This window comes from Centruroides vittatus, unplaced genomic scaffold (assembly GCF_030686945.1).
Source record: "Centruroides vittatus isolate TY-2023 unplaced genomic scaffold, ASM3068694v2 contig_546, whole genome shotgun sequence".
Lineage (NCBI taxonomy): Eukaryota > Metazoa > Arthropoda > Arachnida > Scorpiones > Buthidae > Centruroides > Centruroides vittatus.
This window is the reverse complement of record NW_027122322.1, coordinates 1,544,469-1,571,771: the sequence shown is the minus strand read 5'-3', so window position 1 is coordinate 1,571,771 and position 27,303 is coordinate 1,544,469. Positions and strand designations below refer to the sequence as shown.

The 27,303-nt window shown below is 33.9% G+C and overlaps 2 protein-coding genes across 2 annotated transcripts; one reads left to right on the top strand and one right to left on the bottom strand.

Moving 5' to 3' along the window:
• Positions 1–2,879: 2,879 nt before the first annotated feature.
• On the bottom strand, positions 2,880–4,300 carry LOC136978556 (septin-1-like). Its single transcript, XM_067274271.1, has 7 exons — positions 4,199–4,300; positions 4,036–4,107; positions 3,825–3,948; positions 3,499–3,757; positions 3,255–3,353; positions 3,039–3,181; positions 2,880–2,970 (listed from the first exon to the last, which is right to left on the bottom strand). The coding sequence occupies exons 1-7, from the start codon at positions 4,206–4,208 to the stop codon at positions 2,880–2,882; spliced, it is 798 nt and encodes a 265-aa protein (XP_067130372.1). The 5' UTR covers positions 4,209–4,300.
• A 20,976-nt stretch (positions 4,301–25,276) lies between these two features.
• Positions 25,277–26,697, top strand: LOC136978555 (septin-1-like). The gene is made up of 7 exons (XM_067274270.1): positions 25,277–25,378; positions 25,470–25,541; positions 25,629–25,752; positions 25,820–26,078; positions 26,224–26,322; positions 26,396–26,538; positions 26,607–26,697. The coding sequence occupies exons 1-7, from the start codon at positions 25,369–25,371 to the stop codon at positions 26,695–26,697; spliced, it is 798 nt and encodes a 265-aa protein (XP_067130371.1). The 5' UTR covers positions 25,277–25,368.
• The last annotated feature ends 606 nt before the right edge of the window (positions 26,698–27,303 follow it).

Genomic DNA, 27,303 nt, shown 5'->3' with positions numbered 1-27,303 from the left:
TTTTCGTTTTTGCGGGAAATCGAACATATTTTTAGACCCATCTAAAAATTCTTTAATTAGTCTGGAAACAGGGGATTTCAATTCTTGCATTCTGTGAAAACGGGTAAGGTTGACTATAACGTAATAATCTTAATCTTCGCTATCGTTACTTTTGCCCGAGCAACGCCGGGCTTATCCGCTAGTATTTTATAAAGTTCAGGAAATTTCTTAAGAGATAAATTCAATAAATATATACAATAAATAAGGGCTTTTTATTTATTTATTTTTTTCGCAGTTAATTAGATTTATGTTGTGGATTAATTTAATAAAACTTATAATTTTTAATTTTAATTATTCAGAAATTATGTAAATTATGTAACTGTTAATTAGAAAAAATAACTGACTAAAGGGTCAAATAGCAATAGCATATTTGCATAGTGAGTCGTATGCTGTTTTATTTCGTCAATGTGCTGTCCTGTCGGAGAATTTGTACAGAGTTGGTCAGGAAATTTAAAACAAAAATTTCAGTAGGAACCCTGTACATAGTGAATCCTGCCCCTTTAATTATCTTAATGTTAATGAATACAGCAATAATTAATAATTTACTTATTTAAGTAAAACTAATTTTTTTTTAAATAAAATTTCGGGAAAAGCATAATTTTGACCAGATATTTAGTTAATGTTTAATAAACTCGTACTTATTGGAACTCTTTGCAGACATATAATTTGAAATTTTGTATGAAAATAGAAATACAGTAAGATCTGCTTAAGGTGATCACACTTGGAACCAAGGTAAATGGTATGATCAATTAATACTTTGTAGCCTGATGAAATTATTTTTCGTGTTTCAGTTTTTAGAACATTTATTTAATGTGGAATGAATCTAGTTTCTCGCGGTAGCTGTTGTTGAAGCAATTTCTGATAACGGAAAATACTACAATATGTGGGATCTGCAAGTAGAATTCTTTTTCTTTTCGATGCCACTAGGACATGTTTTGGACTGTTAGCCGCCTGCGTGCTACATATATTTGACCGCCCCTACCAATGCTGATCGCCAGTAAATTCGAAACCCACGAGAGCGTACTATCGATAGTTTCATGTAGTTGACCAGGGTTAAAAAATCCATTAAAATATTTGATATTTTATTCAAATCAAACCTCCCCGTTGATAATAGGCACCTTTCTGCTCCACCACGAAATACAAGCTGCAAATTAAAGTGAAATTTTTCTTATTTAGTATATGAATATGTGTATATATAAATTTATTTAAATTAACAACCCATCTCTTTGTTTATTTAAATTGGGATGCAATTTGAAAAAAAATTGTAAACCAATAAATTCCCACTGTCGTCCGTCCGAATGTCTGACCTTCCTTAATCTGGAGAACGATGTTCGATACATGAAACTCAAGACCAAATATAGAAATCTTAGGGACGGCATGTCCCGATTAACTGTACATCATTCAAAAAGTTCTCCTTCCAAAAATTCCTATGAAAAGGAGTTAGATAACGATCGGCAGGAGCCAGTTGATTATTATATTTAGAGTATGAAAAGTAAGCGGCCGGATGGCCGGATGGCCGAGTGGTCAAGATGGCAGCCTACCGGTCTGGGGGACCCGGCTTCAAATCTTGACGGGTCGAAAAATCCTCAGAAAATTTTCGGGAGGGTGGTCCGTCCGGATATGTCGGGCCCTGTGCCTCACCACCCGGTCGTCCCATTGTGGGCTTGGCCGAAACCATAATGGGCTTGCAAAAAAAAACCCTCTTAGTGCCCACAAGGTGGAAAGAGTAACCAAAAAAAAGTATGAAAAAGTATATTTTTAGTGCACTATCGGCCGCCAGCGTGCATGCACGCACTGCATACGTACCAAAACCGGCCCTCAGTCGTTCCAAGAGAGACTTTGTCGGCCTCCCATCCATCTTTCCTATGTGTTATATGTATAACCTTTGGCTCAAGTTTGGTTGAAATCCGGTCGTGTTAGAAATAATTGGCTATTAAGAAAAGTTCGCTACAAGAATACTTCTTGAAACATGACTCCAATCATACATTTAGTGATATAAAAATTATAAATTTGAGCTTTTAAATAATTGTTTATCAAGTACTAAAAACTAAAACATCGCATGATTTGTATAGAATAAGATTACAATACAAAGTCAGTAATATGTTTTATTGAAGAGTTTCTTAATAAATGAGTAATGTAAAGTGTAATGAATATAATTTGTTCATCAATTTTAATATATTTTAAAGATTCCATTTAAAAAATTTTTTAACATCTGTTATAAATATAGTGAAAATATTCAAATTTTGAATCCATCACCTCGAAAATTATACTTATCAATTTTAGTAAAAATACTAGCAGCACTCGCCACGCGTTGCTGTGGCTCAAAATGTATCTATTATACATGTATAACACTTCCTCCGCGGGGAGAAAAGTTCGAAAAATCCCTTCTAAGTGTACATTCTCTTGGCGTACCCTATTAAAACGCAATAAAAACGCAAAAAACTGCATCTAAAATAGTATAATAGAAGGAAGTTCTTTACGGTAAGCCTTAATCCTATCTCTCTCCCTTGCGGAGGGAATTTCGACATGTATATTATATAAAAACACGCCCGTATTCGAATGCAACGTTGTGTGAAAATTTCAAAGCAATCGGCGAAGAACTTTCAGAGATTAGCTGTTAGGAACAAACGAACATTACATTTTTATTTATATAAATTTACATAATTAATAAGTAATTGATGGTTTGTTTTCTTCCTATTTCATCTGCATTTACATTTTTCTTAAAACGCTTTGCATTCATTCCAATTGGACTTCTTTTTCTTCTATAATTTTTCCAGATTATTCAGTTTAGCTCTAGTTATTAAAATTATGCTTAAAAGAAAATTATAAAAATATTTTCTTTATTTAGCTCCTTTATCTGCTAAACGACCTGCACGATATGTCTTGTAATGAAGTTTGTGAGTCACTTTTCGCAAATCTTGCATATGAGTCCTACAATCAATATAATTAATTTTAGTAATAATTTTGAAGATATTTTAATACTTGCAACAGGAACTTACATTAACATCGATTTTAATTTGGAAAGATCGCAATGTTCGGGATTTTCAATATCCACTAAACTTGGATATTCTATACCTTCAATTATAGTGCCATTCTCTTCAATTGTTTGCAAAGCTGATGAAACAGCAAATGGTGTAGCTCTCTAAAAATGTAAAAAAAAATTACTTTAAACTTCAATTTTAAAGTACATAATTTAAAATTATACGCATACTAACTTTTAATTCGTTAACTAGCTGTTTATCTTCATCTTTGTCTGAGTCACAATCCGGGAACGTATATATTCGTATGCCATTTTCTATTATCTCTTTCATCACCTTGAATAAAGTATAACATTTGTCCACTTATCTTTATAACAAATATCATTTTATTATATAAGGCCCGGTAAAACGGCTTATTTTATTGGCTTACTTATCCAGCTGTATTAAAGCCGTTTTACCAGACAGCTATTTCGTAACTTACTGTATGTTTCATCTCAGTGAGTTCTTCCTTAGTTAGACCATCTGCTTTTGTAATCAGAGGTATTATATTCACTTTATCATGAAGTTGCTTCATAAAAAGAATATCGAGAAGTTTCAGTCCATGTACAAATGGTGATATGCAGTAAAAACAACAATGAACTCGTGTATCGCACAGATTTCGTTTACGTAGAGTAAACTTACGATCATTTTTCAAGAAGCATTCAAACTGTTCTTCAATGTATTCATTAATAGGAATAAAACTGTAAAATTGATATAATGAATTAATTTTTTACTGGCAAGAATAAATTTGCCTTAGAAATGGCCTACCATTCAGTGTTATCCATGGCATCACCATAACCCGGTGTATCAACGATTGTTATTCTTAATTTCACACCTTTTTCTTCGATTTCTACAGTGGATGTATTAATCGAGACAGTTTTTCCAATCTTTTCTAAAAACACAGACGTAACATAGAATTAATTTTATTTTTTTTTTTTAAATAATATTCTGATTTAATTTTTTGAAAGCACAAACAAACCTTTTGCTTCTGGATTGAGATCATCTAAGAATAAGCTGTTAATCAAGGTAGACTTGCCTGATCCAGATTCACCTTTAAGAAACAATCAAAAATTTAGAATTAATAAAAATATTATGTAGATTAATGAAATAATTATAGTTAACGAAATATTTCGGCTACTAACCGACCACCATTAATGTGAAATCGGAACTTTTCTTTACGTCTTTCGTACGTGCTTGATTGGGAAGACTAACAGTTTCCGAGTCCTCAGATAATTCTTCTTTAGTTTTCTAGAAATAAACATTTTGTTAAAACACTTTCAGAAATAATTTAATTATGCAAATTTATTAAGTATTTTATTTCGCGAAACAATGATTTGTCTCTCATTACTGTGAAAGTACTCAAGATATAATTGGGGAGAGTAAGATTCATACTTTCTTAGGTTGTATTTGATTTTGCAGTTTTTTGGGCTGCAATTTGACAAAATCGTAGATGTATAAATTTCCACTGCTGTCCGTCTGTGTGTCTTTCCTTAGTCTCGAGGAATCAGATAGGTAAAAATCGAGACAAAATGTGGAAAGCTTAGGAGCAGCATCTTTATATTAACGCAGTTATGTTATGAATAATGGAAAGTTTCACATAAAAATACGTACCTTTCCTACGAGCAAAATTAAATCATTACGAAAATATCACGATGAATAAACCCGCTTGTCAAATAATTATGAGCATCAAGTTATTTGTATGCCTTCATCTGATCCAGTGTGACAGCGTTAGTTGTTAAAACCAAATAAATTACTGCGTCTCCATGTTCTATAGTTGGCCATATGGTTAAATCGTTGGATAAAAAATCCGTTTGTTTCATTTCGTATGGATCCCATCCAATAAAATAAGTTTTCTCTTTATATTTTATCAAATCATTACTTTTCAAATCGGCTGCAAAGCCTGATAAAATTTATTTCTTTCACGTTGACATAATAGTGATCAAGCAAGGTAACGTGAAATCAGCAACCAATATGTCATGCGCTTCTTTGCGCAGTCTCTGTATATGCGAGCAGAGTCATGTGATGTCACATGCACCCGTTCTATATATAAAACATTGTGCTACAAATAAAAATGTTTTAAAATGTGTGTTTATTTGATTATCAAAATAATATTCTAATTAATTGTAATTTATTATAACACTGATTTTTTTAAAATGTTATTAAAAGAGAAAAACATTTTCAATACAAACCTGCTTAAACTTTTTATAATCCATGCTTTAAAATGTGAGATGTCCTTTTCGAAAAACCGTTAAATTTGAAAATAATCCAACTTAATGTGATTAGATGAAAAATCGATTGCGTAATATGTCGTTTAATCTGTAAATATTTTAAAATATTTTTTATTAAATTTCTTTAGAATTTTTCAAAAACGAGCGGAATGATATTTATTTTTAACTTATAATAATAATAATAATTGTTAAAAATTTTTTAATATAAAATTTTTAAAAATAATGTATTTCTATCTGACAATAATGCTTGGTCATCCGGCCGTCGCTATTTTTTACTACCTGTAGACAAACTAGACGGCCAGATACAAGGTCCTAGGCCGGATGGCCGAGTGGTCAAGGTGGCAGCCTACCCCTCTGGAGTACCCGGGTTCGAATACGACCGGCCGAAAGATTTTGTATATTGCAATGGTGATAAAATTGATTTTCAGTAAATAGCTTGATGAATTCTTATTAAAAAATTATTTAAAATAACATAATACTTTAGTTAAAATCAGTTTATATTTCATTTTTTAAAAATATTAATTAAAATATATAAAATTTTTTCTAAAAGTAACTAAAACAAAAATATAAATACGCGGATATGACGCCATCGTTTTCTGACGTCATTTCCGCGCGAATTTTGTTTACACATTGATTAATCCAGGTGGCGTAATCGGCTGATCGCCCCCAGGCACATGTGATTTTGATCTGTGCCTCTTATTTTTACATTCGATTTTTTTTTGATAAGTTGATTAACTTTTATTTAGTTCTGTAGAGCTCAAGGTGTTGGAAAAGCAAAGAACAAGCCCGATTAAAAAATTTTTATCTGGTGGTGTTGGTGGCATGTGTTGTGTTGCTGCTGGCCATTTTTTACATACCATTAAGGTAATTTCATGTTTTTAACATATAATTTAATGATTAATTAAAATTACTGGGATATGTTCAAATGCTTACAATGTTAGCATTATGTAAGATTAGTATTTAAAAAAAACACAATAATTTCGAAATTGAAATGATTTAAAAGGAAAAGAGGCCGTACTATAGATTACTCCCTATGGAATTTGGATACTGAGTATATATCTGAACTCGGGACCGACAAGAGTTCAACGATACCCTACTTTTGGACCGGAGACGAAAAATAAGAAAGTTATCATATTTACAATTTCTTGTCTTTCACAATGCATTCTATGCCATTTTAGTTTTCCACTAGGTGGTGTGTTCGACTGTTCGTGCTCCCGACGGACCTCCCGGAGGTTAGTGATTCATGTTTTACTGTTCATGATCTAGGTCAGGGGTGGCAAATACACAACCCGCGGGCCGGATCCGGTCCGTCTAATGAGTTTATCCGGCCCGCGGTTAATTTTTCAACATTAGCTACTTAAGTTCCAATCATTGGTCGAACGTAATCGCGATACGTCTTTATATCCTCACAATGCGAAGTGAAAGTTAAGAAATGCTGACGATCAACAGCTCTTTGCGTTTTAGAATTAACGCTCCATTACGTATTTTTTAAGCGCAGCATACACTGTTGATAATAATGTATGATAATGTGAAAAATATATCTGTAATCTGTATGTACAGTCAGGGCCGGATTTACCAATCCAGGGGCCCTGGGCACAAATTCGGTAGGGGCCCCCTTTTATAAGTAGGCAAATTTGATGATTTAGAAAATTTACACAAAATACTGTACTTTCAACTAGATTTCAACTAGGAAGTTGTAAATTTCATTAATAAATAAGGTTATTGTAAACATACATATATTTTACCGTGTAAAACTAATTATTTTAATTTAATTGAAAAATACCTATGTAAAATTTTTTCCCGAAATTTTTCGATGTTTTATAGGGTTTTTTCCCGGATTTGGTTTTCTTTGCCTGTGCCCCTCATGATTAGGCCACACTAGGCGTTCGCAGTAATAGGAAAAAAAGTTATGTTTAAACATAGTTTTGTGGGGGCCCCTATTTTGTGCGGGCCTTGGGCACCGACCCGAAATGTCCCTATGTAAATCCGGCTGTGTGTACAGTTTAATCTCTACTTGGTGACGCCACGATGAAATCTCGCACCACCTGAAAATCTTGCTAGGGCAGCCTCTGGTTCGGTCCGTGAAAAAAGTTTTTTCTTCAATTCGGCCCGGGGGCAAAATATATTGGCTACCCATGACCTAGGTGATGTTTCTCGTGTATTCCGAGGCCGAGCGATAACGCGGCCGACGCAGCCGAAGCGGTGAGCGAATCGAGCCTCGAGGCTGCAGTTTCCCGTAGGCTTAAACTTATACTTACACTCCAGGCAAATCTTGTCCGAACCAGTGATGTATCCAATCTCGTAATTCACTGCGTTCGGTTATCGATGGTTTTGAAGTAGACATGGTAATGAGATAGACGATTTGCAAACACGCGATAGGCTTAGAACAGAGAGCTACGCGACTCCCGATCATCGTGCGATCGCCGATAAAGTATGATAACTTTTTTAGTTTTCGTCTCCGGTCCAAAAGTTGGGTATCGTTAAACTCGTCTCGGTCCCATGAGTTCGGATATATATTTAAAATCCCGAAATTCCATAGAAAGTAATCTATAGTATATCCGTACTGCTATTTTTAGAATTATCTATTTACATTATAGGTGATTATACTATTGATAAATAGAGTAACCTAAAATTTATTGAATAAGTTATACTGTGTTTTCAAGTGAACTTTCTTGCAAAATGAACATATTATCAGATAAGTTTTCAGTTACATTCTTTATGAAAAAAAGTTAAGAATACTTTTTATGTGAAGAATATAACTGAAAATTGTTTCATATCTCGTTGGGAAAGTATAAAGACCAAAACTGGAAACACTTCAACAACTCATGAATCAATGTTTTTACTTCCTGGCAATACTTTTCAATTAAATGGATGTTTCCTTTCCGCTTGCTTGAAAATCAATAAAACGTAAAAATGAAGATGTTTGTTTCTTTGTTCATTCCCTATACATCCCTAGGCTGTTTGACCAATTGCTATGAAACTCAGCAGGTATGTTAACATACTTCTAACATAGATAATGATATTGTGAGCAGCTGGAGGTCGGGTCGATTTCCTGACAAGTTACGTGGCACGGACTGGCTAAATCCGCTCTCAAAGTTTGGGATGGCTAAAACAGGGAGATCAAGATCGTATAATCTCAATCTACGTCAGGATTCTCAACACCAGTTAAACTATTATTTCTAATTGTGGTTTTACTCACGATCTAAATTTAATATATCACTAAAAGTAAAGGAGGGCTTAAATTCTATGAGTGGAGAGACACGTGAGTAAGTCATAGGAGTCCGATAAATAATTTGAACCAAGTCAAATTAACAATTAAATAACAAATTTAATGAATAAAAGCAAAGATTACAAATGAACCAAATCTATATTAAACAAAAAGAAATAACAAGATTCCAGCTATTATTCGACTAACTAATATGTCCCAGATATGAGAGATCGAGAGAGAGTTTACAATATCTATTATATTACCTCTTAATAACTTGTCTTATAACAATTCTGTTTTTTGGGCGAAAGCTTCAATCCCAGGGAATACGGCACAAAGTAAATCAAGAGAGGATACTGAATGATGTGCTCGGATTTTGGCGTGTATCCCTTATTTATACTCTCCTTCTCCCCCAAGGGAAATTATGACTGGACATCCATGATGAGTCTTTTTGTTAGTCAGCTTCTTAGCCAGCTACTTAGTCATGGGATGATAAAACTTTTCAAATCTTCATAAGATTAGTGAGATATATTAGTCATAAAAGATAAAAATCCCTCTTGGGAATTGACTTTCAACACAGGGAATATTTGTTACTTGTTCTCTTTGATTTTTAACTTTTTATAAAATTATCGAAATATTTTATATTAAAACTAGCAGGCAGGCCCGGCGTTGCTCGGGACAAAGTAACGATAGCAAAGATTAAGATTATTACGTTATAGTCAACCTTACCCGTTTTTACAGAATGCAAGAATTGGGTTCCCTTGTTTTCGGACTAATTAAAAAAATTTTTAGATGAGTCTAAAAGTATGTTCGATTTCCCACAAAAACGAAAAACAACTGCATCTGCGTCTTGCACGTCGCTTTCTCTTAACAATTTCATTGTTACGTAGCACTTCCATTGTTACTTAACACTTCCATCAACAATGGAAGTGTTAAGCCTTAATGCTATCCCTCTCCCCCGTGGGGAGGAATTTCGAAAAATCCCTTCTTAGTGTGCGTTCTCGTGACGTACCCTAACTGTGTACCAAATTTCAACTTTCAACTTCTAACCGTTTTGGCTCTGCGCTGATTTTTATTATTATTATTATTATTATCAACTCGTCTCGATTATATGTATAGATATTCAGAATCTCACATAGCTTCCCACTAGGGTTTCTCATTTCCCGTTCTTTTGCTTGTCCCGGGATTCCGCGATAAAAGTGAACTGTTTCCCGGGATCCCGGGAAATCCCGAGACAAAATTAATTATTTTTAAGATATACAAAATATCATGAAATCAAATGATATAATTATTTTTGTTTTTTAAAGTAATTTAATACGTTCTGCATCCTCCAAAATCATATTAATAATTCTGTGTAAGATATATATTAAAAATTATCTTTGAATTACGTAGAAATTTTCATAAATAAAAAAAATTTATTAAAGTTTGCTGGAAACTGCATACAACAATAAAATGCCTTTGAATTGAGTTGAAAATTTTAAAAAATGAACTTAGATCAAGCTTCTAACTTAGAATGTAATTTTTGTTTATTTAAATAAAATATAATACAAAATATTGTAAATTTTTATAAGATTTTAAAAAGCAAAGATGGTCAATACTCCGATTACTCAATCTAATTCTTATTTTAGTAATGAAAAGTCTTGCTACCGAGAATGCCCTTTCCGATTCAATTGATGCGATTGGAATCGTGTTTAATGCATTTAAGAGAAGACAAATGTGTTTTTCACCCGTATCCTGAAAGATTTCTAGTTCGTTTTCGGGATTGTAGTACTTCTTTTGTTCTCTAGTATTCTTGATTTGTCTACCTCGACTGCTTTAATAGAAACATCAACCTTATAGCCCAATAATTCGGTAGTTCGTTTGTCTTTAATAATCAGGTTATGAAGAAAAACTTCATACTTGTAGACTTCGTATTCGTTTGTATCCTTGCCCAATTTGCACAACTTGGCGTTACGCAGTTATTGAAGCTACTGGGCATAGTTAAAAATTAAGACAACGTAAGCGCAATTATTCCAGATATTACAGGTTCTGACAAGTAAAGAATTTTCAGTCCCGCCACAAATGCTACGTATTGATTATTGACCATTTGTGACATGCCATAACGAGCAAAAATTAAAAAAGAAAAAAAACCGGGATCCCAGGATCCCGTTTGAGAAACTCCACTTCCCACTTTTTAAAAATCACATTATCTTAAGGCATGATTTTTTTCTAAATAGAGATGGAGGTAATTCGTTTACAGTACATTTGATAATTTTATTGCTCTCTCTCGAGAAGTACATTAAGTAAAAATTTACATTAAGTAAAATAAAATTGTTACATTTCATATGATGATTAACATAACAGTATAAAAAACTACTCATAAAACCTTTTAGACTGCAGCCGGGAAATTTATCAAATGTTAAGATCAGACAAAGATGAGATGGACCGTGAGATTCCTGGAGTTCATAGAATTCCAGTAACAGTAAAAGACGGCAGAAAGAGCTTTATTACATTGGAGCCGTAGGGAGGTCGCTTAAAGAAAGGTTGACGGAGCATAAAAGAAACATAAGAAACGAACAGCCAGTCACAGCACTAGTGACGTATATCGTAGCAGACCCTTCAGAAGTTAAAGCGGAATGAGAAAAAGCAAGGATAATACAAAAAATTCACGACAAAAAGCACCTCAAATATGCAGAAGCTTGGCATATATACAAAACCAGCCACGAAGGACAGGCGATCAACTTTAGAGAAGCAAGAAAGATATGGGCAGCATGGAGAGCCAGCGTAATATAAAGTTTCATTAGGAAGGAATTTAAGAGCAAACAAAAGAGACGACTTATAGAAAGGTGCTATGGAAACCTGTTACGTTTGCAATTTTACTAATCTACACACGTATTTTATTTATTTATGTATTTATTTATGTATTTTATTTATGTATTTATTTATCTAATCATTTATTATGTTTGTGTTTACTTTATTATCACTTATATTGTAAATTTATTCTTATGAGATTGCGCACTAGAAAAATTTTAAAAACGTTTCAAAACAAATTATCGTTAGCACAAATCGGTCAACATTCGATCTCTTTCTTGAAAAAGGTCATTAAAGATGACCGAAAACGTTTGAATAGTAATAAAGACGGCTGTAGTCTAAAAGGTTTTATGAGTAGTTTTTTTTTATGGTTATTCAATGCAGTCAACGAAAAGTTTAACATAATAGTTCAGTGTTTTTCAACGGGGGTGCCGCGGCACCTTAGGGTGCCACGGCGCCACGATTGAGGTGTCGCGAAGTTTAGGGTCGATAATAAAACTAGATTTAAAAAACAATAGTAAGACTATTATTTTACATATAGGTATTTTGATAAAATTCAATGGACTTAAATTTTGATTTTGACCACGTAGAAACGTTTTATTAAATTGCAGTGGCGTGCCGTGACATTTGATGATAGGGAAGCTGTGTTTCTGTAAGAAGCCGACTTCCAGGGGCAATCAGTTAATTGCGCGTCAGCAATGGTCTAGGGTCCATTCGTACATGAGTGGTGGCTGTAGAGACAAAGACGACAAGTATCTGACAATAACCGTTTATTTTAACATAAAATAAACATACACTATGTACAAAATAGTTTGCTTTAGGACAATCAGCCGTTCGGACGTCCCGGGCGTCGATGTGGTTCTTCGATGGTCGATCGAAGGTGGCCCCGGGACAGTGGCGTTGACGAGTCTGTAAGGCACGGGGAGACTTCGTCCGTTGGAGTCGGGAACACGGTCTAAGTCCGAAGTGGCACGGGTTACAGGTTGGCACAATAGACGAGAAACTGTATTTTTTTTTTTTTTTTTTTTTTTTTGCGCGTTGACACACGGCGTTTGGTTATTCGGAACGTTAACCGAGTGCCAGGTGTCTTGTTCTTGTTCTCATTTCCTGGTCTTGTCCTTGGACAGGGTGTTTATATGGAGTTTATGGCACAGTTAGTGCCAGGTGTCCTTGATCGTCGGAGATTATATCAATCTCCGTTCTTTCTTTCATCCATTTTGATTGGTCGTTCTCTCTCAATCACGATTCCCGAGTGGTTGGTCTCTCGTTACTAAACGTAACGAGACTCTTACCTGGAGCGAGAGAAAAGTCAAAATCGAAAATGAATTCGATCTTCCATCGATCTTCCATCGATCCTCCCGCGATTTATGGTTTCCGCCTGGCAGTTTGATATAAACAATGGGTGTCCGACTACAAACGACTTTTACCTATGTTTTTTTAAACTAATAAATTTTTCTCTAAATTAACTGTTTTTTTGCGTCTTTCGTGACGGGTCAGACCTGTCCGGAACCTCACATTTCCATAAAAATTTTAAACAAATACTGGAAATGACAAAAATAAACTATTTTAGTTCTAAAATACAAATAATACATACATAATACAAATTGATACTATACAAACAATAATAGAAAAACTTGTTTTTTTAATTTTTTATAAACTAACTCTAATCGGCGATTTTTTCCGCAAAGTCGTTAATTAAGTTGTTATAAAAGTCGCTGGTCGTCGACTCCATCAACGTATTTGAAAGCTCTTTTTCTATCGAAAGCAACGCTTGCGACGACAATTTTTCCCCTGACTGAGTGAGTGGTTCCTGGCCAATGTATGAATTTGCTTCGTGGTCGAAAAACTGCGCTCAGCAGACCCACCGGTAGATGGTACCGTAAAAATTAATGATATTAAATCATATAATTCTTTTAGTACGTCTTTGTTCGGATCGACATTAATTATAATGTTTTATGTCTAACAAGTAAGAGCTACTTGTCAATATAGTCCGGACACGAATACAAATATTGCGATTCACTACGTAATTTAGATAAATCAAAAAATTTCCCATAAAATTTACTTAATTTAACGAATTAAAACACGCTTGGAAAAATTGTTTTTCATAATATTAAAATTATTAACATCTAAAAGTGATAAAAATGTTAAAGATTTTGTCTGAAAATCTGTCAATATAATTACAATATAATTAAAAGAAAATTATAATTAAATATAACTTTGCAAAAAACGTAATAAAAATAACATTGAATGTCTTCACTTTTTAAATCCTAAACACTTAGTCAGATTCTCCCTACCCAGTGGCTAAAGGATAGAATCGTTGGAAGCGTTACACGTGTGTAGATTCCACCAGCTAAACCAAGTGAGGTTGGTGCTCTTTTTTTTTAACTCTTTCCGCCCTGTGGGCACTAAGAGGGCCTCTTTTAGAAGGCCCATTATGGGTTCGGCCAGGCCCACAATGGGGCGACCGGGTGGTGAGGGACGGGGCCCGACATATCCGAACGGACCACCCCCCGAAAAAATCCTGGGGATTATTCGACCCGTTCGGATTCGATCCCGGGTCCCCCAGAGCGGTAGGCTGCCACCTTGACCGCTCGGCCATCCGGCCGTCTGAGGTTGGTGCTCTGTAAAGCGCATGCGCCAATGCCCTCTGGCTGCGTTACACCATTCAGTTATTCTAGCCGTGGAAGCTGTCTCGTAAGCGCTTCCATTCCGCCACTGATATTCGAATATACAATAGCAATCTTGTCGTTTATTTCACATGTAGTGTAGAAATTTGTAATAAGATACATAATGCAGTTATAATAAAATATTAATTTTAATTAATTCAAAGTACGTTAAAATATAAAAATTTATATTTTAGAAACTACAAGGGAAGGTCATTGGAAGGTGGAAGCGGCGCTTCCACCGCTTCCAATGACGGCACGCCACACCTGTATTTAGCTTTTAGTGAAAACTAAAATGTAAAACTGGAAATTAGAAATTATAAAGTCTTTTCTTCCACATTTTTTAAACATAATTGTAAAAAGCATTAAAACAGTGGCTTCTGAACAAGCATGTCGAGTGGACATGGCCACCTGAAACCAAGCGTAAAGATTTCTAATTTCAGAATAAGTCTATATTGATCGTAAATTGGACAATGATAAATCATATGGTCGACGGTGTCTAGATTTTCTGTAGAGCAAAAGCAAGAGGCAGTTTCTGCCCGGTTATACATGCTCAGTAAGTAGTTGAGCAGTAGCAAACGTTAAATCTCTAAGTGGTGATGAGAACCTGCATTCAACACTAGGAAAAAAGTCTTATTCTACCAGTTTTACTGCTCAACTATTGTTGATTCCACTTTTGCCTAGTGTTGTCATAGATATAATTTTTAAGGCTGATGCGTGAGAAAGGGTTGTGAGTGTAGTCAAAGTCAGTGTCCTTTGCAGCTGACTTAGCCTCAAAGTCAACTTTTCATTTCCTAGTATGCCAGTATGGCCACGAACAAACATAAAAGTTAGCTTATTTATAAGATTTTTAATATGGTGCTGGATATATGTGATTTTATTGCTATTGTAATTGGGATCTAATAGAGCTTTTTGGACGGATTAAGAATCACTGTAAATGCTGATAGACAGAGTTTTGTTTGGTACTGAAGTGGCCCATTGAACAGCTTGGTAGACAGCATCTTCTTCAGCTTGATATGTGGGGGTATCTATACCTTCTAACATATTTTGGGCAAAATATGTTAGTTTGGAGGAAGATACAGATACTTCAACTGACAAGAAGGGGACTTTTGGACCCATTTGGGTAGATATTAATGTCTACATGGTTATCCATGGAGGAAAGAGACGACACCAAATGTACCCTGGGGTAAATGTAACCTTGTTTACAGAATGATGATCAGAGATATGGTAATTGCATACGAACAGCCGTAGATAGGAGTAGAGACCGTTGTTGAGCCTCGATGTTTGTAGTTCTGATGTAGTAGTTTTGAACCTTTTCTACAATACGTAACGGCAAAGGAAGGAGCTCTGCTAGAATCAGAGAGGCATTAGTAAAAACAGTTCTGCAACACTTTGAAATCCTGAGGAAAAACTGTCTTTGAAGAGAGAATAATTTACTTGCTACTGAATTTTTACTAGCTACATGATCCCAGCCAGAGGCCGCGTAAAGTAGCATTGGTTGTATCGCTCCATTATATAGAGTTTTACAAGCTTTATGATTTAGTCCTCAGGTGCACCTAGCACATTTTAGCAGAACGTAGTTTATTTTCTTGGCCTTAGCCAAGATGTAAATATGACAATGGAATGTGGTTTCTCTCTATTCTCTCTTGTATTATTTTGTATGATGTTTCTGTTTACATGTGCACTAGCTACTCGATTTGTCAAAGATTTTTGCGTCCTATTGTATAAATTAAAATAAAAATAAAAATGAATTTTATGACGTTGATTAATGATGATAATAATAAAGAGATTGTTAATAATTAAAAAAATAACATTCTTAAAATAAATTGTTCATTCTAATTTATTAAATTTTTATATTTTTAAATTTGTTCACATAAAGTGTTTAATAAATAATAGTACATATTAGTAAACTAATTAATAATTATATATTTTGGACATAAGGTTTTTAGGGTTTCATAAAAAAATATTTTTGTTAAAATCTTTCTATAAAATCATGTCTAAATATTACGTAAGATAGGGAAGGGGGAGGGAGGATCAAAGAAAATATTACGGTTTCCTACACAGGGGTGGGTGGAAGTCAAGAATGGCCGAAATCGCCCTTACGTAATTTATGGACAGCCCCTAAAAGGCATTAATGCTATTCAATTTTGGTTCTTTATTACAGGTGGACGGGGTAGAGACATAGAAGGGGTCGTGTGACGTATCTTTAGTGTGGTCGGACTTAATGAATATTTTACTCGTTATTGGCATTCGCAATCTTATAATATAATCGAGATCGGTTAATAATAATAATAATAATAATAATAATAATAATAATAGTGTCATACCACAACACACTACACAAAAGCCTGGGCACATTAGAATTGAATAGAAACACATACATCACACTACAGAAGGCCACTATATTGAATACATGTCATATTGTGAGAAAATTCCTGAATACAGACACACACACTGATACACTTCTTTAATTTCTGTTTTGGTTACTATGCCTTGACTTTGGTCCGGCATAGTACACAGCCACCGGTGTTAACCGAGTATATCTCACTTAACCCAACATAATAATAATAATAATAATAATAAGCTCAGAGTTCAAACGGTTAAGAGTCGAAATTTGGTACACAGGATACATCGTAAGAGTGTACACTAAAAAGGGATTTTTCGAAATTCCTTTCGCAGGGGGGAAGAGGGAGAGGGTTAAGGATTACTCCGAAGAACTCCGTTTCTACCGTACTATTTTGGACGCGGTATTTTGCGTTTTTGCGAAAAATCGAAAATACTTTTAGACCCATCTAAAAATTCTTTAATTAGTCTCGGAAGAGAGGACCTAATTCTTGCAACCGGTGAAAACGAGTGAAATCGGCTATAATCTTCGTTATCGTTACTTTTTGCGCGAGCAACATCTGGCTCATCCGCTAGTTTTTTTTAAAAACCTCGTCTCTACCCTCAGAATTAAGCTCGAGTTCTGATACGAGTACAGACAGAAAAGGAAATCTTACACAATTTGAAGACGATATTTACTATTCATTGGAAATAATAATTCGCATCGACCACTCTTCGAGTTTGGATGTTAAAACGACGATACCGCACTATCCAGACATTATCCGAGACACGGCATCGATTGTCACGGCATTGCAACCAACCGAGTTTCGGTAGAGCCTTTATTTTCCGCTCTTAAAATTATTAAACACGATTTAAGAGCTTCGGCGAATGTCGACTTAATAGAAGCGATTTTGTTTTTTTGTAAGGAGTATTTCGGTTTATAACAGAGATAAAAAATAATAAATTAATCAACGTGGCAAAATAAGCAACCTCTTTTTTACCAATCTAAATGTTATATTTCTCATTTTCTACTTATTTTAATGTATCCGTAACTTATATATTATCCAATATACTCGTATATTATGTACTGTACAACATTTTTATTAAACTAATTTGTATAAGAATGTATTTACTATTTTTTATACACATACGCTTACCAAATACCAATGCCATCATCAAACAAGCCAATAAATGTGAACTTAAATATTCGGTAGATGTGTCAAATTTTAATGTTTAATTAATTTTTTAAAATCGTTTTATCTTGTGTTTTTTTTAAAATAATCAGAATCGTCGTGATTATTACTTTCCCGGCTGTTATACAGTAAGGCCTATAACAAAGGAAAAGAATGACAATCGGTCAATAAATGATTTTCTCAGATTTTTACGCTTTTGGACTCGGGAAGCCTCAAAACGTAGAAAAGTGCAAAAGCATTCGGGGTTTTTCTGTACGCACGGATGTTAGAATGTGTACCAACCGATTTAGTTCAACCATTTTCAAGCTTAATAACTCCTGTGTTAAACCATCCGACGCAGATTCAAAATCGTGCCTCCCATACAGTCTAACATTCGTACATACAGGGGGGGGGAGAAACCGAATCTCGACATTTCGAGGTGCCCTGAGTCCAAAAATGCAAAAATTTAGAGTGGGATCATTTTTTGAACTATCGCTACACTTTTCCTCTGTTAATCTGTTATATATAACAACAGAAAAGTAAAAATTATCGTATCGACTCATTACTTAGAGGCATATTTTAGCTTTGGAATAAAAAAGTTTCTACGTTCTATCTTTATTAGAACTAGCCTATATTTATTGATGCTAATATTCTGAGGTCACGTGATGACGTTAGAATTTTCGGGTCTACTGTGTTAACAAGTCTGCCCCTGGTCGGAGTCGGAGTTGGAGTCGTGTAAAAATCTACCGAATCCACAGCCCTGGAGAGAACACAAAAGTTATTTTCTAAATAAAATCTCACAACAGCCGAGAAAGTTGCGCACCTTGTTCCTGGTTTTTTTGATTATAAAAAGAAAATTAAATCGTTGGTTTCGAGCAGTAGGCCCATCACGTTTTTCCATTTCCGTACAAGAACAACTATAATATTTTTATTCCTTGGTGTGGAATACGTACACGATATTTTCTTTGGGGCAGGTAAATTCAGAAAATTAGTTTATTTAATATATAAATCACTTTAATCAACGTTTACGTTAGTAAACTATGACACACAATCAAACTATTGGTATAGTACAACCAAGTTTTAATTAAGAGGATACAAATTTTCTTTACCTTGCCAAATAGTGATGTCAGAGAAGACATTCCCTTGTGAAGGTGTGATCAGTCGCAATTTTATAAATTATATAGGATTAAAGATAGAATTTAAAAACGACCAAGTGACGTTGCCAAATAAGAAAAAATACATTTTTGTTCATCTGTGAAACCTCATTTGAGAAGAGGAATGAAAAGAAAAGAGATTGATCTCATTGAAGAAAACAAATTTCGAGAATTAGATAGAATTCAAAATACATGACAATCTACGATGTCCAATTTTATCAGAAATCACAACAACAGTAGCCAGAAAGAAAAACGAAGAAAGAAAAATCTCAATAAGGTGGAAGAGTAATTGAATTTCGTCTTTAGGCAATTTTTATTTGATCAAAGAAGACACAGTCTGTCCAAAGATATTTTTGAATCCACCATTTATTTGATATCACGTGTTCCAGAACACCCGTTGACGACCGATTTTTACCTGGCGACTAGCAGCCTCAAAGGAAAAGGTCCGGTCGTCAACGGGTGTTCTAGAACACGTGATATCAAATAAATGGTGGATTCAAAAATATTTTTTAACAGACTGTGTTTTCTTTGATCAAAAAAGGTGAAAGAGATTCCAACATTAAATGCAATTGAGGTCATGGGTCATACTACTATATTAAGTTCACGATGTTCGGAGAGTGGATAATCCAACAAGCACTCCCACGTCGTCAAGACAAAAATGAACAAAAACTAAAGGAAAGAAGATCAAAACGACGACCCTCTCATAAAGAAGACGAAAAAGCACACATCGAAAAGTCTAGACGTCAAAATGCCACATAACAGCCTCTTCCGAGACGACTCCGAAGTTACAATGCAGTCGCATACCGGCGCGTTGTTGTTTTAGAATTTCTAAAGGACGAACATCTCTGTTTAGGCCTCTATCCACCTCTTGCTCCGTTAGTTAAATAGATAATCTCCCAATTTGAAACAGTACTGAGTCATGAACAATTAGAATTAATATAAGATTTTAGTTTAAGAGTTGACTCCTTAGCTAACTAACAAGGAAGTTTGACTCAACTCCTATCCATTTATCAGATAGAATGGATCGAGTAAAGATAACATATTTGTTATTTAAAGCCAATTTTCTGGTTGATTTACAATATGATAGTAGGTAGAGACAGTAGTAGTTTTAAATAGTAATAGTTTAGGAGAAAGAGTATTTTAATTAAAATTGTATATTAAATACCTCATATACACTTAAGTATTTAAGGATGTATAAACGATTTCTGATCGCATAAACTCGAAGATTTGTAAACTCTAAGAATGTCCAGCAAATTAACCGTAAGAAAGACTACAAGTCTAATTACACAACGATGCCTTTCATCAGAAATCCATAACCATCTCTTCTACCATACGATAATTAGAAAAGAAAAAACCTTATATGACCTTCTATAACTCGTCTCAACAAAGAAAATACAATTGAAGAACAACTTCCTAACTTCCAGGATGTGATCGGTAATATCAACAGGTTGATTGAACCACTTCCTGAGGAGAATGTATCCAGTTCCAAATATAATAGAACTTTATTATTGTCATGAGAATAAGAAAATGCATTTTAAATAAATTTAACGCACAAATATAATAATGAATATTTTGGTATCAGTAACACATTTGTATAATTTTAATCAATGCACCTAGATATACAGTAGAGACTCGTAAATCGGAATCCCGGTAATTGGAATCGCCGGTAATCGGCACGATTTTCAGTCGGAATGTGTCGTGCTGAATCGAACGTTTTTGATACTAGATTTACTTCTAAAGTATAATTTTCATGTTTTTATATTCTTCAATATATTTATTTTGTTTGTACAAAATGCAGAAATAATTTTTAACGATACGATATTTTCGATTATTATTATAAAAATTTTCGTTAGGCTTAAAATCGACAAAAATTCAACACAAAGCGACACGCAACGGAGAAAAATTTGAACATCGGACAGATTAATGTATTTTTTCGTACATAATGGGTAATCGGAACAAATCCCTAATCTGAACAACCCCAGTCCCCAATTGATTCCGATTTTCGATTCACTACTGTACTATTATATGAATTTTTGTCAATTTAAAAACTATTACGTTTTTCATCATAAGAAATGTAACAATTTTATTTTACGTAATGTAAATTTTTACTTAATGTACTTTTCGAGAGAGAGCAAGAAAACTATCAAATGTACACGAATTACCTCCATCTCTATTTAGAGAAAAATCACGCCTTCTTAAGATAGTGTGATTTTTAAAAAGTGGGAAGCTATGAGAGATTTTGAATATTTTATATTAAAATATTCACAAAGTTAATTTGAAAAGTTTATAAAATTATCGAAACATTATATTAAAAGTTAAAAATCAAAGAAAACAAAGAAGAAATGTACCCTGTGTTAAAAGTCAGTTCCCGAGAAAGATTTTTATCTCCCATGACTAATATATCTCACTAACCTTACGAAGATTTGCAAAAGTTTTAACATCCCATGATTAAGTAGCTGGCTAAGTAGCTGACTAACAAAAAGACTCATCATGACATCCAGTCAGATGTATGTCATGATAATGAGTGTCAGATGAATGCCCAGTCTTCATCTCCCTTGGGGGAGAAGGAGAGTATAAATAAGGGATACACGCCAAAATCCGAGCACATCATTCAGTATCCTCTCTTGATTTACTTTGTGCCGTATTCCCTGGGATTGAAGCTTTCGCCCAAAAAACAGAATTGTGATAAGACAAGTTATTAAGAGGTAATATAATAGATATTGCAAACTCTCTCTCGATCTCTCATATTAGGGACATATTAGTTAGTCGAATAATAGCTGGAATCTTGTTATTTCTTTTTGTTTAATATAGATTTGGTTCATTTGTAATCTTTGCTTTTATTCATTAAATTTGTTATTTAATTGTTAATTTGACTTGGTTCAAATTATTCATCGGACTCCTATAACTTACTCACGGATCCCTCCATTCATAGAATTTAAGCCCTCCTTTACTTTTAGTGATATATTAAATTTAGATCGTGAGTAAAACCACGATTACAAATAACAGTTTAACTGGTGTTGAGAATCCTGAGGTAGATTGAGATTATATGATCTTGATCTCCATGTTTTAGCCATCCTAAACTTTGAGAGCGGATTTAGCCAGTCCGTGCCAAGTAACTTGTCAGGAATTCGACCCGACCTCCAGCTGCTCACAATATCATTATCTATGTTAGAAGTATGTTATCATACCTGCTGAGTTTCATAGCAATTGGTCAAACAGCCTAGGGATGTATAGGGAATGAACAAAGAAACAAACATCTTCATTTTTACGTTTTATTGATTTTCAAGCAAGCGGAAAGGAAACATCCATTTAATTGAAAAGTATTGCCAGGAAGTAAAAACATTGATTCATGAGTTGTTGAAGTGTTTCCAGTTTTGGTCTTTATACTTTCCCAACGAGATATGAAACAATTTTCAGTTATATTCTTCACATAAAAAGTATTCTTAACTTTTTTTCATAAAGAATGTAACTGAAAACTTATCTGATAATATGTTCATTTTGCAAGAAAGTTCACTTGAAAACACAGTATAACTTATTCAATAAATTTTAGGTTACTCTATTTATCAATAGTATAATCACCTATAATGTAAATAGATAATTCTAAAAATAGCAGTACGGATATACTATAGATTACTTTCTATGGAATTTCGAGATTTTAAATATATATCCGAACTCATGGGACCGAGACGAGTTCAACGATACCCAACTTTTGGACCGGAGATGAAAAATAGAAAAGTTATCATACTTTTTCGGCGATCGCGCGATGATCGGGAGTCGCGTAGCTCTCTCTTCTAAGCCTATCGCGTGTTTGCAAATCGTCTATCTCATTACCATGTCTACTTCAGAACCATCGATAACTGAACGCAGTGAATTACGAGATTGGATACATCACTGGTTCGAACAGGATTTGCTTAAAGTGTAAGTATAAGTTTAAGCCTACGAGGAACTGCAGCTTCGCGGCTCGATTCGCTCACCGCTTCGGCTGCGTCGGCCGCGCTATCGCTCGGCCTCGGAATACACGAGAAACATCACCTAGGTCATAGGTAGCCAATATATTTTGCCCCCGGGCCGAATTGGAAAGAAAACTTTTTTCACGGACCGAACCAGAGGCTGCCCTAGCAAGATTTTCAGGTGGTGCGAGATCTCATTGTGGCGTCACCAAGTAGAGACTAAACCGTACATAGAGATTACAGATATATTTTTCACATTATCATACATCATTATCAACAGCGTATGCTGTGCTTAAGAAATACGTAATGGAGCGTTAATTCTAACACGCAAAGAGCTGTTGACAATCAGAATTTCTTAACTTTCACTTCGCATTGTGAGGATATAAAGTCGTATCGCGATTACATTCGACCAATGATTGGAACTTAAGTAGCTAATGTTGAAAGATTAGCCGTGGGCCCACGGTTTGTATATTTGCCACCCCTGACCTAGGTCATGAACAGTAAAACATGAATCACTAACCTCAGGAAGGTCCGTCAGGAGCACGAACAGTCGAACACACCACCCAGTGGAAAACTAAAATGCCATAGAATGCATTGTGAAAGACAAGAAATTGTAAATATGATAACTTTTTTATTTTTCGTGTCCGGTCCAAAAGTAGGGTATCGTTGAACTCTTGTCGGTCCCGAGTTCAGATATATACTCCGTCTCGAAATTTCATAGAAAGTAATCTATAGTACGGCCTCTTTTCCTTATAAATCATTTCAATTTCGAAATTATTGTGTTTTTTTTAAATACTAATCTTACATAATGCTAACATTGTAAGCATTTGAACATATCCCAGTAATTTTAATTAATCATTAAATTATATGTTAAAAACATGAAATTACCTTAATGGTATGTAAAAAATGGCCAGCAGCAACACAACACATGTCACCAACACCACCAGATAAAAAGTTTTTAATCGGGCTCGTTCTTTGCTTTTCCAACACCTTGAGCTCTACAGAACTAAATAAAAGTTAATCAACTTATCAAAAAAAAATCGAATGTAAAAATAAGAGGCACAGATCAAAATCACATGTGCCTGGGGGCGATCAGCCGATTACGCCACCTGGATTAATCAATGTGTAAACAAAATTCGCGCGGAAATGACGTCAGAAAACGATGGCGTCATATCCGCGTATTTATATTTTTGTTTTAGTTACTTTTAGAAAAAATTTTATATATTTTAATTAATATTTTTAAAAAATGAAATATAAACTGATTTTAACTAAAGTATTATGTTATTTTAAATAATTTTTTAATAAGAATTCATCAAGCTATTTACTGAAAATCAATTTTATCACCATTGCAATATACAAAATCTTTCGGCCGGTCGTATTCGAACCCGGGTACTCCAGAGGGGTAGGCTGCCACCTTGACCACTCGGCCATCCGGCCTAGGACCTTGTATCTGGCCGTCTAGTTTGTCTACAGGTAGTAAAAAATAGCGACGGCCGGATGACCAAGCATTATTGTCAGATAGAAATACATTATTTTTAAAAATTTTATATTAAAAAATTTTTAACAATTATTATTATTATTATAAGTTAAAAATAAATATCATTCCGCTCGTTTTTGAAAAATTCTAAAGAAATTTAATAAAAAATATTTTAAAATATTTACAGATTAAACGACATATTACGCAATCGATTTTTCATCTAATCACATTAAGTTGGATTATTTTCAAATTTAACGGTTTTTCGAAAAGGACATCTCACATTTTAAAGCATGGATTATAAAAAGTTTAAGCAGGTTTGTATTGAAAATGTTTTTCTCTTTTAATAACATTTTAAAAAAATCAGTGTTATAATAAATTACAATTAATTAGAATATTATTTTGATAATCAAATAAACACACATTTTAAAACATTTTTATTTGTAGCACAATGTTTTATATATAGAACGGGTGCATGTGACATCACATGACTCTGCTCGCATATACAGAGACTGCGCAAAGAAGCGCATGACATATTGGTTGCTGATTTCACGTTACCTTGCTTGATCACTATTATGTCAACGTGAAAGAAATAAATTTTATCAGGCTTTGCAGCCGATTTGAAAAGTAATGATTTGATAAAATATAAAGAGAAAACTTATTTTATTGGATGGGATCCATACGAAATGAAACAAACGGATTTTTTATCCAACGATTTAACCATATGGCCAACTATAGAACATGGAGACGCAGTAATTTATTTGGTTTTAACAACTAACGCTGTCACACTGGATCAGATGAAGGCATACAAATAACTTGATGCTCATAATTATTTGACAAGCGGGTTTATTCATCGTGATATTTTCGTAATGATTTAATTTTGCTCGTAGGAAAGGTACGTATTTTTATGTGAAACTTTCCATTATTCATAACATAACTGCGTTAATATAAAGATGCTGCTCCTAAGCTTTCCACATTTTGTCTCGATTTTTACCTATCTGATTCCTCGAGACTAAGGAAAGACACACAGACGGACAGCAGTGGAAATTTATACATCTACGATTTTGTCAAATTGCAGCCCAAAAAACTGCAAAATCAAATACAACCTAAGAAAGTATGAATCTTACTCTCCCCAATTATATCTTGAGTACTTTCACAGTAATGAGAGACAAATCATTGTTTCGCGAAATAAAATACTTAATAAATTTGCATAATTAAATTATTTCTGAAAGTGTTTTAACAAAATGTTTATTTCTAGAAAACTAAAGAAGAATTATCTGAGGACTCGGAAACTGTTAGTCTTCCCAATCAAGCACGTACGAAAGACGTAAAGAAAAGTTCCGATTTCACATTAATGGTGGTCGGTTAGTAGCCGAAATATTTCGTTAACTATAATTATTTCATTAATCTACATAATATTTTTATTAATTCTAAATTTTTGATTGTTTCTTAAAGGTGAATCTGGATCAGGCAAGTCTACCTTGATTAACAGCTTATTCTTAGATGATCTCAATCCAGAAGCAAAAGGTTTGTTTGTGCTTTCAAAAAATTAAATCAGAATATTATTTAAAAAAAAAAAATAAAATTAATTCTATGTTACGTCTGTGTTTTTAGAAAAGATTGGAAAAACTGTCTCGATTAATACATCCACTGTAGAAATCGAAGAAAAAGGTGTGAAATTAAGAATAACAATCGTTGATACACCGGGTTATGGTGATGCCATGGATAACACTGAATGGTAGGCCATTTCTAAGGCAAATTTATTCTTGCCAGTAAAAAATTAATTCATTATATCAATTTTACAGTTTTATTCCTATTAATGAATACATTGAAGAACAGTTTGAATGCTTCTTGAAAAATGATCGTAAGTTTACTCTACGTAAACGAAATCTGTGCGATACACGAGTTCATTGTTGTTTTTACTGCATATCACCATTTGTACATGGACTGAAACTTCTCGATATTCTTTTTATGAAGCAACTTCATGATAAAGTGAATATAATACCTCTGATTACAAAAGCAGATGGTCTAACTAAGGAAGAACTCACTGAGATGAAACATACAGTAAGTTACGAAATAGCTGTCTGGTAAAACGGCTTTAATACAGCTGGATAAGTAAGCCAATAAAATAAGCCGTTTTACCGGGCCTTATATAATAAAATGATATTTGTTATAAAGATAAGTGGACAAATGTTATACTTTATTCAAGGTGATGAAAGAGATAATAGAAAATGGCATACGAATATATACGTTCCCGGATTGTGACTCAGACAAAGATGAAGATAAACAGCTAGTTAACGAATTAAAAGTTAGTATGCGTATAATTTTAAATTATGTACTTTAAAATTGAAGTTTAAAGTAATTTTTTTTTACATTTTTAGAGAGCTACACCATTTGCTGTTTCATCAGCTTTGCAAACAATTGAAGAGAATGGCACTATAATTGAAGGTATAGAATATCCAAGTTTAGTGGATATTGAAAATCCCGAACATTGCGATCTTTCCAAATTAAAATCGATGTTAATGTAAGTTCCTGTTGCAAGTATTAAAATATCTTCAAAATTATTACTAAAATTAATTATATTGATTGTAGGACTCATATGCAAGATTTGCGAAAAGTGACTCACAAACTTCATTACAAGACATATCGTGCAGGTCGTTTAGCAGATAAAGGAGCTAAATAAAGAAAATATTTTTATAATTTTCTTTTAAGCATAATTTTAATAACTAGAGCTAAACTGAATAATCTGGAAAAATTATAGAAGAAAAAGAAGTCCAATTGGAATGAATGCAAAGCGTTTTAAGAAAAATGTAAATGCAGATGAAATAGGAAGAAAACAAACCATCAATTACTTATTTATTATGTAAATTTATATAAATAAAAATGTAATGTTCGTTTGTTCCTAACAGCTAATCTCTGAAAGTTCTTCGCCGATTGCTTTGAAATTTTCACACAACGTTGCATTCGAATACGGGCGTGTTTTTATATAATATACATGTCGAAATTCCCTCCGCAAGGGAGAGAGATAGGATTAAGGCTTACCGTAAAGAACTTCCTTCTATTATACTATTTTAGATGCAGTTTTTTGCGTTTTTATTGCGTTTTAATAGGGTACGCCAAGAGAATGTACACTTAGAAGGGATTTTTCGAACTTTTCTCCCCGCGGAGGAAGTGTTATACATGTATAATAGATACATTTTGAGCCACAGCAACGCGTGGCGAGTGCTGCTAGTATTTTTACTAAAATTGATAAGTATAATTTTCGAGGTGATGGATTCAAAATTTGAAT

Bases quoted from the DNA above. Each gene is read 5' to 3' on its own strand.
- LOC136978556 (XM_067274271.1), bottom strand. The intron at 3,758-3,824 runs GTAGGCCATTTC...TCAATTTTACAG, and splicing joins GCCATGGATAACACTGAATG to TTTTATTCCTATTAATGAAT. The intron at 3,354-3,498 runs GTAAGTTACGAA...ACTTTATTCAAG, and splicing joins TCACTGAGATGAAACATACA to GTGATGAAAGAGATAATAGA.
- LOC136978555 (XM_067274270.1), top strand. The intron at 26,079-26,223 runs GTAAGTTACGAA...ACTTTATTCAAG, and splicing joins TCACTGAGATGAAACATACA to GTGATGAAAGAGATAATAGA. The intron at 26,323-26,395 runs GTTAGTATGCGT...TTACATTTTTAG, and splicing joins AGCTAGTTAACGAATTAAAA to AGAGCTACACCATTTGCTGT.